The sequence below is a fragment of the Mustela lutreola genome, chromosome 2, assembly GCF_030435805.1.
Source record: "Mustela lutreola isolate mMusLut2 chromosome 2, mMusLut2.pri, whole genome shotgun sequence".
NCBI lineage: Eukaryota > Metazoa > Chordata > Mammalia > Carnivora > Mustelidae > Mustela > Mustela lutreola.
Genome location: NC_081291.1, coordinates 144295582 through 144308811, shown reverse-complemented (window position 1 = coordinate 144308811; position 13230 = coordinate 144295582). Strand labels below are relative to the sequence as shown.

Genomic DNA, 13230 nt, shown 5'->3' with positions numbered 1-13230 from the left:
GTATCGTTGACTGCATTCCTTATGCTCTGCTTTTATTCCGGGGACCTACACATTCCATAACTGGAAGCCTGTATCTGCCTCTGCTCTTCACCCATTTTGCCCCTCCCCATAGTCCCTTCCCCTCTGGCAGCCATCAGTTTATTCTCTGTATTTATAGTTCTGATTCTGCTTTTTGTTTGCTTATTCATTTTTTTTTAAGATTCCATTTATGGGTGGAGCTATATGGTATTGGTCTTTCTCAGTCTAAATTATTTCACTTAGCATAATACCATCTAGGTCCATCCACGTTGTCTCAAACGGCACGATCTCCTTTTTATGGCTGAGTAACATTCCATTGTGCATATGTGTACACGTGTTTCACTTCCTCCTTATCCATTTGTCTATCCAAAGACACTTAGGTTGCTTCCATAACTTAGCTAAGGTAAAGCTGCAGTAAATAAATATATCTTCTCAAGTCAGTAGTTTTATTTCCCCTGGGTAATTACCTAGTAGTGAAATTATTGGATCATATGGGATTTCTGTTTTTAACTTTTTAAAGAATGGACAAATCCAGTCTTAAGTGCATTATTGATGCCTTCTTAACAATCCGAATACAGGTAAGGATTTTTAAGCATCTTTTGTTTCTTAACAGCTCAACGGAATTAATACGCTGGGAGAAAATATTGCTGATAATGGAGGTATTGGCCAAGCATACAGAGTGAGTAATAACACTTTCTCCCATTTTAGTGGTTGGAGTGATAATATCCTATTTAATCATTCATTTAAAGCCTTTTGCAAAAGGCACATATAATGTAGGCAGTAAACAACGAATAGAAAGTAGAAAATACACGTGGGAAAAGGGGATTGTAAGTGTGCTAGCCAGAAAAAGCAGTATGGTTATGACTGAGCTGAACAGTCTAGGCTTCTGAGAAGCTGAGAAGAGGAAACCTGGAATGTTATATCAGCAGAAATGAGGAGGCATGCAAGTTCCACAGAGGAAGCAACGTTTTTCTAAGAAATGAGCTCTAAAATATTATTTTTTTTTTATAAAAGGGGCCTCCTCGAAAGGATTTTTCAGTCATTGACCAATGTATTAAATAGGACCTTCAGTTTTACAGCAGGTGATGCAATCTTTGGGACGATAACCACAGTCCAGTTACAATGACCCAGTGAGAGACTGAAGTGATACAGCTCCAACACACGGCCTTCTGGTCATCCAAACTGTTACACCCAACGGAGTGTATCGATGGAACATCCCTTAGAAGCTCATTTAGCCTTTCATTCATTCTTGGATTCAACAAATACTTGTTGAGGACTTTACTGTGTGTTTGGCACTATTCTCAGTGTTAGAGACACAGCTGTGAACCCTCCATAAAATATGTCATTATTTGATAATTGGAGCAGAGATTAAAAGATGGTCTAGTTGATGCCATGTGCACAAAAAAAGTAGGGATTTTCACAAATGAGTAGAGGAATAATGGTGTTGGAAGCAACAAGGAGTGAGGGTAGTTTTGAGTGTTTCTTCCAATGCTGAGGTAGTTGACATTTGGAATAATGAACACCATCTGCTTTGGAATAATGAACACCATCTGCTTGAGAAGGTACAGGGGACACGTGCCCCAGGAAAAACCAGGCTTCTCTAAGACAAGGACGGATGGAGTATTCTGTGCAGTGGATGAGGTTATAAGATTACTTGCCCACCATAGAAGTGTATGGATTAGAGGGGAGGAGGCAGTGGTTGGGCCAGGAAAGGGTAAGCTTCAGAGCATTGTGGGAGAGATGACAGGTAGAGCCCATAACTTGGCAGTGACCATGGATGATCAAAGTGTGAGTTTGGGAAGATTCAACTGCCTACAAAGTTGACAAAAGAGTGAGTCCCAGCAGAATCCTGGTAGAGTGATGCTCCTTTGAATGGTTGGCAATACTTTGACTAAATGCCAGGCAATGTGCATTTTACCTCGTTGGATGCTAGGTACTTTTATTTTCCTACAGATATTCTTGAGCTTTATACTTGGACATGATTAAATTCCTCAGAAATGGTTTGATCCTTCTGGACCTTGCTTTTATAACTTGTTAGAGGGGCTAGGGTAGTGCTCAGTCTAGGGACAATTATTCTCCACTGCTGAGGCAAGACCTACTGGGTGAATCTTGAGGTGCCCATCTGATCTCTAGAGATTTTGTCCTGTACAGCTTTCTCCTCTTTAGGACCCTCTCCTTGGTGTCCTCGAACTCTCAGCTCCTTCTCAACTCAGGCAGTCCCTTGGGCTCCAGTTGAGTTTCCCTTCCCTGTGTTGTAGCCTGGAAATGCTTAAGGCAATAAGCTGGGACATTTATAGGGCTTAAATTATTTGTTTACCATCTCAGAGCAATCACTCTCTTTTATGCCTGATGTCCAGTGTCATGCACATATATTTTGCCCATCATTTGTTGTTGCAGCAGGAAGGTGAATCCAGTCCCTCTCACTCATCTTGCCTGGAAGTGGAAGGCATGGGCACTGTTCATTCTCCCGCAGTTATTTCTAAAATTCAGACGGATTAAAAATCATTGCTGTAAAAATGCTATAAAAAAATGCATTGATGGTACTTCCATGACGATCTTCACCTAAAACAAGTACAGACTTACTATAATGACGAAAATTATCATTTTTTAAAGATTTTCTTTATTTATTTGACAGAGAGAGACACAGCAAGAGAGGGAACACAAGCAGGGGAAGTGGGAGAGGGAGAAGCAGGCTCCCCACTGAGCAGGGAGTCTTATGTGGGGCTCCATCCCAGGACCCTGGGATCATGACCTGAGCCAAAGGCAGATGCTTAATGACTAAGCAACCCCAGTGCCCGGCAAATTATAATTTTTTATACATGAAATCATAGCATCTAATACCCTGTCCCCTTTGCTAGATTGTGAGCTCCCAGGAGGGAGCAGGCTCAAGTCTTCCCCATGTTCCTAGTATCTTTACATAATAGAGACTCAATTAATCTGTGTTAATGGCAAGGAGGAGGACATGAAATATATCTTCTGCTTATCTAATTGATCACTTTCCTTTGTATTAAATTGGAAGTAACACATCCCAGAAAGTTTATTGTAAATTCCTTAAATATGTTTAGTAGAAGAAAACTGCATTTTTCAATAGTATTCATAGAGCCTTAAGAATTAAAGACACTTTCTGACATCCAAGTGACCTAAATTCTTTCTTCCTAATGTAACTGAGGTTTAGTCCATTTGCCTTGTCTTCTGGGGTGCCACCACGATTACTCATCTTCATGCTTAGAATCATAGGATACTAATTTTTAAGAGATCTTAAGGAATCCCTTGATTTTTGGCATGAATCATTCAAATTCAGGAGTAAATCTTTTTTGCTAAGAGTAGTAACTGAGCTAAATATGGCAATTACAGAATGACTTCCTTGGCAATTCATTCTTCCACCTGGCAAGACTTATCCATCTATCTACAGAATGACGTTTAGATAAGTTTTTTTATCATTTACATAAGTCATCCATTCATTCAACTGACACTTTCTGATCATTGACATTTTCAAAGCATTTGTAAATAAATTCTGGTTTTCTTTCTAATCCATGAACCAGTTGTAGGTTGCCATATGCAAATAGATTATTACAGGGGGTGGGATGGTCTTTTGCACATATTTATACATGAATTTAGAAAATTATAATCATCATGTTTCCATTTCATTAACTGCCTAGGCCTATCAGAATTATGTTAAAAAGAATGGTGAAGAAAAATTACTTCCTGGACTTTACCTAAACCACAAACAATTATTCTTCTTGAACTTTGCCCAGGTATTGTATCTTTCTTGATTGATAGATACGAAAATCATTTTGAGTTACAATTTCATAGTTAGTTAGATATTGCATGCTGAGTTTTCTTGTTTTAATCAGTTGTGGCAGAGCATTTGACGTGACTGACTTTTACTGTTTATAAAACACTATCAGCTCATATTAATGGTAATTATGTTCCTGGTTGCCTATCACTGAACATTATTTGAAGAGTAAATGGTTGAGAAATGCAGAATTCCAATTTAATTTTCGTACACAAATACTCTTTGACGGAACCCAAGCACACTAAGTTCCTTTTTCTGTTCCTATCCCTAGGTGTGGTGTGGCACCTACAGGCCAGAGTATGCTGTCAACTCCATTAAAACAGATGTTCACAGTCCAGGGAATTTCAGGTGCGTGGATTTGAGCAGCAGTCCAACTGTTCCGACATTTGATTCCATTACTTCCACATTCCGAAATTAGCTTTTTGTAACTCTGACTGTAAAATTTGGAAAACCAGGGGTTTTTTTTTGTTTGTTTGTTTGTTTTTCCTTTTGAGGGTCACGGATAGGATCAACAGAACACAGCAGGATAAATGTCTTGTTTACATAAGCAGAGCCTTGACTGCTCTTAGCCTCAGAATGTACGTGACCTATGCTTCGTGCTTGATGGATTCCAACAAAGATGTTGCCTGAGAATAGTGGCCCTATTTAAAGCTAGCACAAAGACATTTTTAAGAGCCTATGAAAAGTTGAGGCCTAGCACCAATGAGTAGCCTTTCCAAAGAAAGATTTCCGTTCAATGTATAAAGAGAAACATGGTTTATTTTTTTTTAAGATTTTTTATTTATTTATTTGACAGACAGAGATCACAAATAGGCAGAGAGGCAGGCAGAGAGAGAGGAGGAAGCAGGCTCCCTGCTGAGCAGAGAGCCCGGGGGCTCGATTGCAGGACCCAGGGATCATGACCAGGGCTGAAGGCAGAGGCTTTAACCCACTGAGCCACCAGGTGTCCCAAGAGAAATGTGGTTTAATTAGAGGTTGTCCAACATAACATAGTTATCCCCAGAACTCCAAAAGAGAGTACGTTGAAGCAGAGAGGTCAGAGGACAGCCCATCAAGGATGCTGGAGAGAAATGCTCTGTAGAGTGAAAGGTTGAGTTTGAAGAGATCTGAAGTCCTTTGGAGATGAGAAAATCTAAGAGAGCATTGTATCAAAAGAGAATCACTCTAACCATTGTTCCAGTGTTAAATCCTGGATCCCCGTGTATCCAATTTAGGACTGAATTATTAATGCTCCCCCTTCCCACATAATATTAACATTTCATCACTGATTTACTGATCAACAATACTTCTCAGGCAGGAACTCTAAAAAAACAAACTTAAAATTTCGTAGAGTGGTTTGGAAAACAGTTTGAGAATAAAAGAGAATTAATGGGCTGAGTTTTAAAAGCCCTTCCTAAAATGAATGTACACATACTGCCTGGATCATTCACTCCTGGGGAAAAACCACATTCAATTATGAAACAATAAAAGAGCACATTTACAAATTAAAGAGTTTACTCAGCCTGTTTCTAGTATCACCATCGTAATCACCATCATTTAGAATTTGCCTTAACCGTTCTTTCAAATTTCATTCACTCAACAACTGCTTATTGTACGCCCATTAAGTATGTGATCCAAGGTAAATTCAGTCTTGCTAGAAAAGTCAAATTAACTTCTTTTTAGATAATGAGCAGCAAAAGTCACTGGATTAATTCCCATTGCATTTTATCTAAGTAACTTTTTGTTTTCATTTTTAGAAGTTGTCTTTTTCCTTACTGAAGTCTTCAGATGAGAAAATAGGGGAATCTCATTCTGAAGCACAGAGGGCAATTTTTATAAGCTCACATAAACCATGATCACAGTCTAATTGGTCAGAGCTCTTCCCTTTATAGCCTCATGAGCTAAAGCATATATATGTGCAAAAACCTAATGAGTGTAAGTAATATTATTATAATACCTGGTACATCCTGAGAGAATGGGGCTTGTAGATTGGAAGTTTTTGATAACTAAAACTTGTCCCTTGAGTATTAACATTTTTACCTTAACCGCTGGATTAAAATTTCTCTGTTTAAAATACATTTTCTGCCTTATTGCCTTATTAACACTGTATCCTGACCAAAACCTACCATTTTTTTCTTAAGTGACACAGATTATTGCTATGACTATTAGTTGGCATTTTAGCATTTATTAGCTTAGAGAGATCCTCAAAAGCTAGACTGTGGAGAGCTATTTATTTCTACACTAAAGAGCCACCAGTAGGGATATGGTGATGCTTTTTTGACTTTTCATTTTGGCTTTTTATTAGGGTTTTCCTGTTTGTTTCTTCCCTCGTTCTCTTTTCTGTTACTATATAGCCTGCCTTTTGCCATCCTATTCCTTCATTCTGATTAGCTCAGGAGGCAGATCCTTATAATTGAATGGTGGAAGAAAAATGAATGCAAGCTTTGAAGTAAGAAACACTTGAGTTCCACCCATGGCTCTGCCATTTATAAGTTGTTATTTAACCTCTGTGTCTCACTTTCTAGATATTTTACATTAGGATTATCCTGCAAGTTAAGAGTGTTAGTGTTAATATAGAAAAAATATTTATTATATATATATTATATATATATATAAGTTTGAAAATTAGAGCTAGGATTGTTTTTAGATAAGAAAGGTCTGAACAGGGGCACGTGGGTAGCTCAGTGGCTTAAAGCCTCTGCCTTCGGCTCAGGTCATGATCTCAGGGTCCTGGGATGGAGCCCCACATTGGGCTCTCTGCTTAGTGGGGAGCCTGCTTCCTCCTCTCTCTCTGCCTGCCTCTGCCTACTTGTGATCTCTGTCTGTCAAATAAATAAATAAAATCTTAAAAAAAAAAAAAAAAAAGGTCTGAACAGAATAAGAATCCCCAGGAGTAAACATATGGAGTTTGCAACAGTTTTTATTACCTGAGAGTCAGGGGATTTTTGTGCCCATTTCTTACGTCTGGATAATTCAGAATGTCAGTAACTGATCACTGATTAAATGATATATAGGTAAATATGTAACTGTTTTCTACCCTCAGTTTTAAACTGAAAACAACTATATTATAAATACATAAAATTTGCTCTCTGTAAAAATACCTATTATTTTATTATAAAATATGTAAAATTATTCGCGGCTTTATTTGTAACGTTCTTTGTTCTGGTGCAAGAGATGCCTCTGATTATTTTTTGTTTATTGTATGAAAAGTATGTGTTGTTTTTTAAAAAGGGTAAATGGAATGCCAACCTTTTGTCAAGGAAATTATTATTTTCTCTGGAGGTAAAGGGATTTCCTTGGCAAAAGGTTGAGGTTACATTTAGTTTTGGAAACAGGCTGCTTCCTGGCTGTACAAAGTAAAACATATTTTTTAAAGAGCCTTAAAATCTAATAGACGCTGAATTGCTATTGAGAAATTGTGCATAGTGGCTTGTGTAGAAACATTTCTGAAGTAGAGAGAGATTTTGTAACCTTGTGCCTGAATACCACAGTATGAAAACAGAGGGCAAATTATACTTGACATAAAGCTGAATCTCTAAAACCACTTGTTAGGTCTGAGCTGTAATTGTTTTATTCCTCCTAAAGTCTTATGTACTTCAGATAAACTTCTAAAACTTTAGTGTTTAAAATAAAAACATTTCTCCTTGATGTGCTAGAAATTGAACTCACAATTTAAATGACTTCTTTTTGGAAATTCAGTTTCTGTTCGCCGTCCCCACTTGGAATGGTTGTTGTGCTCATATGGGCCATCTAATCTACAGATGTGTCTCTAAAGTTATCCAGATGTAATACTTCTCAACAGTATATAAGGGTCTGATACATTTTTTAAAGCATGTCCAAAGGGACAAAGTGATACCAATGTATACTAAATAGTAAAAGTAGTGCTCATTTAGATGCTTAAGTTGCTCAATATTATCTTCCATTCAGAATAAAAGGGGACTTCATAGAACTAACACCACTAATAAAACAAGATATTTTTTCCACAGCTTAAGTTCTAGTACTTGTAAGATATTCTTTCTGGTGTGTTATGTAGACATATTCTGGTAATATGGTGATTCTGTTCCCTTTTATTCCATTAGTTAGTATGTGTATGCTAAATCTTCTCTTTGAAATACTAATGTTTCCTCTATTTGCCTTAAATATTAACATTGTCTCGGATATTTTGTAAATGTTAATCTTCAGATCACATCTGGGAATCCACTCAGGCATTTGTTTCTTTGTGAATTTATAGTGGAGCATGTGCTGATCAATGGGACCTTCCTTTAACAAAATCATGAAAAACAGGGATAAAGATTGGATAGTATATTTATGAATGCAGCTAGTTAACCTTGTAACCAAGTCATTCATTTAAAAGAAGTAACAAAGGGTTGTCAGAAGACCAATTAATTGCAAAAAGCTCCTTCAGTAATTTAAAAATCCAGTTAAGTATAATCAGGAGTAGCTGAAGTTCAGCTCCATATCCCTTAGATGTTTTTAAAACAAGTGATTATTTGCCAAGGGAATAAACAACAACAGTACAATAAAACATTTTATATAATAAAGTCAAAATTTCAAGTAAATCACTTTAAGAAATAACCAATAAAAGTCATTTATCTTTTGTTATTATAAACACAAACACTGTACAGTTTTCATATAGCATGAAATTCATGGAAGTCTTTTATGTAATATTAATGAAATATGACCCCACTCTTAAGATAAGGGATTCATTTGATTAATAATGTATCCACTTTCTGAAATAGATTATTTATGTCATCCACCCAAAGAATTAATGTAAACAATAAGACATTAATCAGAATCCTAGGAAGGTCAGTGAAGTCCTGGTACATGGTTGACCTAATTATTCAGCACCAAGTGATCTTAGGTGAAGCCTTTGGATGGAAAGAGAAGAGCTGGAACGGAAATGGAGAGGTCAGTGTGCATTAGGTTGAGTGTTGCTACATGGCTAACAGCCGTGGGTGCTTTGTGAAGACATCCCTTCTTAGAGGTGTGTGGGTTGTTTTGTTTTTTTCCATTCCCCTCATTTTTTTTTAACAAATGTAGAATTAAATCATGGGTTTGGACATTTTACTGCAGTACTTATCCCCATATGATTATATCTAAGATACAATCCTTTAAAAAAAAAAAAAGTTTAATAAAATGAAAACAGAAAAGAGCTTTTCTTCCAGTATGTAGATCCCAGATGCTTTCCCTGTCCATCAGGGAGCTTATTGCTCCATTTGAGGAACAAGTCAGACTGCCGTGATGATTGTCACTCAGCCAGCACATAGGGCTTCCTGAAGTGGGAAGGGGATTGAATTAAAAGAAACAAGGTTTCTCTCTGTCTCAGAGTCCATGAGTCTAGAAACTTAACAGACTAAAGACCAATACAAATTCCTGATATTTAAAAATCTTTTTATTCCTTGGGGTGCCTGGCTGGCTCAGTTGGTAGTACGTGGGACTCTTGATCTTGGGGTTGTGAGTTCAAGCCCCATGTTGGGTTTAGAGATTACTAAAAATAAAAAAGTCTTTTTGTTCCTACATATATGACCACTTTTGACCAAGCATCAAGTGAATTTGTTCTTGGGCTTTCAGATATAAGAAATGACACATCATCATCATCATCATCATCATCATCATCATCATCATTATTATAGCAAATTAATTCAATCTCCAAGCTCCCACCCTAAGCTTGGAGGTAAGACATTTCAGTAGTTTTCAGTGTGTTCCTTTTTAGGGTTGTGTGGGAATCCGAAGACCCAGAAACTAGGGAATTAGCCTCCAGTTATCTCCAGCCTGCCATGGCCCTGCTGATATCTCTGCAGTTCAAGGGCTTCATCTGAAGTCAGGCAGCTTCATTTCCTTCTGGTGGTCATGGGCAAGGGCCTCAGGAACCACTGCCCTTGAAGTTCAGTCTGCCCCATATTACTCGCCATCCTCTCAGAGGTCTTCTCAGGGCCCTGCTCACAGTGGGAAGCATGTCTTTGTCATTCATACAACCCACCATTCTGGGCCCCTCCTCACCTTTGGGGGGGTCTGTCTTCTCCATCTCAGGGGGATTAAGAGATCTGGCCCCCACCCCACCTCAACACTCCCGTACCAGGAAGACTCCTGTTAATCTTTAGGACTCCTATAGGAGTACTAAAAAAATAAAATAAAATAATAAATAAATAAATAACCATGCAACCAAAAAGTTTACATTCTCCCTGAAGGATAGGGGAGTTGTGATATTGGGAATGGAGAGATGGTTGATGTGGTGAAGTCTGACTTTTAGAAATTAGATACAGATCGGTCTTTCCTGGAATGGGGATAAAGAAAAGAAATGTTTGCTTTTTCTCATGGTTGGTCCATAGTAGCAAATAAACACAAAAATGCTAAGCAGTGTTTTTCTTCGTAATGTCCTATTCCTCCTATATCTGTAATCACCATGACCAGCTGACAGGCTCGTTTCTTCAGGAAGTATGTGCTGAGTCCTACAATACACAAAGCACTGTGTGAGGCTTTGCGTGGAGGGCAGCAGGGAGCCAGAGATGCACAGGATTTTGCTCTCCGATTACAGTGTAAGCTGATGTCACAAAGTCAAGAAGGAGAACAAATCACTGTGAACTGATAGGGCTACTGCTGGTGAGAGGAACTAATTAGGACATTCTTTGAAGAAAGCCTTTGCGAAGAGGCAAGAAAGCTGAGAAGGAGTAGATCATGGAGTCATTTGGCAGTAATTTCCAGGGTATTGGTCCGTAGGAACAGAAGACCCTGAAGAGGGAAAGAAATGGCAGGTTTGATGGCTGGAAAGTAGGTCCGTGTAGTTTGAGCCTGATGAGAAACAGGAAGAGAAACATACTATGAGGAGGCCGAGAAGGTAGGCTGGAACCATCAGAACATTGGAGACCATAGAGAGGAGTTGAATTTCATTCAAGCCCTTAGAAATTTTTAAGTAAGGGAATTAGGGAATCTGACCTAAACTTTAGAGATCATTCTGCTGTGTGGAGAATGGGTCAGAGGGGTAAGATTGCCAAGATTTATACTTAGCACACCTGCCATGTATGGAGAGCTCAGTAATTAGAACATACTCTCCTGTCCCTTGCCCAAGGTCTTCCCACCACTCTCGTCTATTTGCCTCCCTGTCCTTCCTCTCAACCCAAGGTGGGTGTGGTGGGATGGTCCCAGCTGAAAGAGAAGGAAAGGAGCTGGTTGGGGTTTATGGGAAAACATGACTTCTGCATCATTGTACTGACCTCTCTCTCCTCTCAAATGCTGCTTGGTGCCGACAGTGGGTCAGTCAGTGTTGTTTTTGCCCATTGAGGTCAGAGATAAGAATATGTTGACTTTTTGCCAGCCCTTTCCAGTTAACTCAGGCTGAATCCAGTTTCTGGTACCTATGAAGTTCTTTTGGAAAAAAAAAAAGAAAAGAATGATCTTCCTTACTAGATCAGATCAACAAGTATCTATTTAAAGTCTATTATATTTATCATGTGAGCCCTCCAAGATGTACTGAAAAATCGTGATGTTATTTTTGACCAAACTCCTCTTCTAATAACTGCAATTCTGAATATCAACTATTCACTTATTTTACAACATGCATAGGGTGTTTCTAAATTAACTCCCCCATGACAACAGTAAGATGCAGGTTACTATTATATGCATCCTACAGGAAAGGAAACTGAAGCACAGAGGCACTAAATAAATACAACTCATAACCAGGCTTCAAGCCACACAGTCTTCAAAATCTGTGCTCCTGTACGTTGTTGCCTGTCCATTTAAAAATTCTATTAATGAGTAGAATGGTTTTTTTTTCCTCTCAGGCTGTAAATTCCAAATTCCCTTGATAGGCCTACATGAAGAAATTCTGTAGAGCTCCTACATGGCATAGGCCTAAGTATCAAATGCTGACAATGACTTTTTTTTGTTTCACAGGATTATTGGGACTTTGCAGAACTCCCCCGAGTTTTCAGAGGCCTTCCACTGCCGCAAGAATTCATACATGAATCCAGAAAAGAAATGCCGAGTTTGGTGATCTTCAGAAAAAGCGGTGTGGCCCTTGGCTAGATTCTGTGGCCAACACCACAGAAATGGGGAACTCTATCCACAGAGGTCATTGTAATTACATGGGGTTAGTTCACAGAGATGACAGAGCATCATATTAGAAATGAAGTTAGGTTATTCTGGAAAAGGTGTGGAGAGAGGAGGGGGGGTCCAGTGTCTATCAAATCAATCACTTTTCACTGTGTAAATAATGCTTGATCTCTGAAGATATTACCATTCATTTCTGTTTTTCATATGATCTGCCAGTTTGAAAACAGTGTTTAACACTCGATGTAGACTGGGATTTCTAATCAAAGGGAAATTAAAGAGATTGAAGCATACAGTTGGCTCCAACAGCACAGTTGTGACATGAGGGTTAAAAGCACATTGCCTAACTACTTATCTTTACTTTTATTTGCCATATTTCGCTCCTACAGAACTCTTCCAAAGAATTCTTATACATCTTGGGGCCTTGGGACTTAAAGTAATTTTTAAACCAATTTTGCCAATCATCAGTTATTCATTCTGAGATCATTTTATTTTAAGCTACTCTTAGGGCTAAAATGAATGTCTGAAACTGGTTTTCATTGTACCTGCTTTCACCAATACTGAGATTCTTGGGGCTCCCTGCAATTTTCTAAGCAATTTCTTGTTCTCTCTAGCTCTCTCTCTCTCAAAACTTGATCTTTTTAAGAGATTTGTAGTAATGTATAAATAATAATTTTTATATTTAATTATTAACTACATTTATGACTAAGTAATTATTATTATAAGTAATCATGGAATACTGACGTTTCAGACAGGTGAATAGTTATGGACCAAGATCTGTAAAGTGATGTACACAGGAAGATATGGGACTTTTTAAACTTATCAATCATATTGATCAAAAGCTTTAAGCACAAACTCTGGGTTAAAAATTGTCATTGGACAGTTGTCTAAAGCGGGATTTTCAAAATAAACTCTGTTCCTGAGGGCTATGATAAAAGGACAACACTGCGTCTGTGGAGCTCTGCATCTTCTTATCTTTTCAGGTGTGTCATCTGATGGAAATATTTTGATAATAAATTGAAATTATAAGCCCATTACTCACCAAGCCTGTTGTGCCAGCTGTCTAGCTTTGGAAAGTGCATTTCTTAATATAGATGGGAGGCTTCCCCACCTCACACAGACTGCTTCTGAAACCCTAACTCACATAGAGTTCGGGGAGGACACTGTCTAGTCCCTGACAGGAATTTATCTCTTGAGGCTTTTATCTCCTTCTCTTTCCCTGTCCTTTTGTCTCGTTTGGTTAATTTCATTACTTGATTAATAGTTTACAAAAGAGGCATTTTCCCCTTTTTTCCTAAAAAAATGAAAATGAGGGAACTACTCTTCAAAATATGTTTTGTGTTTTTGCTTCTTGAAAAATGCCCATTTACCTTTTTTAAAAGTTATGAAAA

General features: G+C 38.1%; 1 protein-coding gene across 3 annotated transcripts in view; it reads left to right on the top strand.

Moving 5' to 3' along the window:
* MME (membrane metalloendopeptidase) overlaps positions 1-12876 on the top strand; it is a 100626-nt gene extending 87750 nt beyond the window's left edge. For all 3 annotated transcript variants that reach the window (XM_059163704.1, XM_059163706.1, XM_059163705.1), the window contains exons 20-23: positions 632-697; positions 3678-3773; positions 4086-4162; positions 11684-12876. In XM_059163704.1, coding sequence (XP_059019687.1) covers positions 632-697; positions 3678-3773; positions 4086-4162; positions 11684-11783 — 339 coding nt within the window. In that variant the 3' untranslated portion in view covers positions 11784-12876. The remainder of the gene's footprint in view (positions 1-631; positions 698-3677; positions 3774-4085; positions 4163-11683) is intronic.
* The last annotated feature ends 354 nt before the right edge of the window (positions 12877-13230 follow it).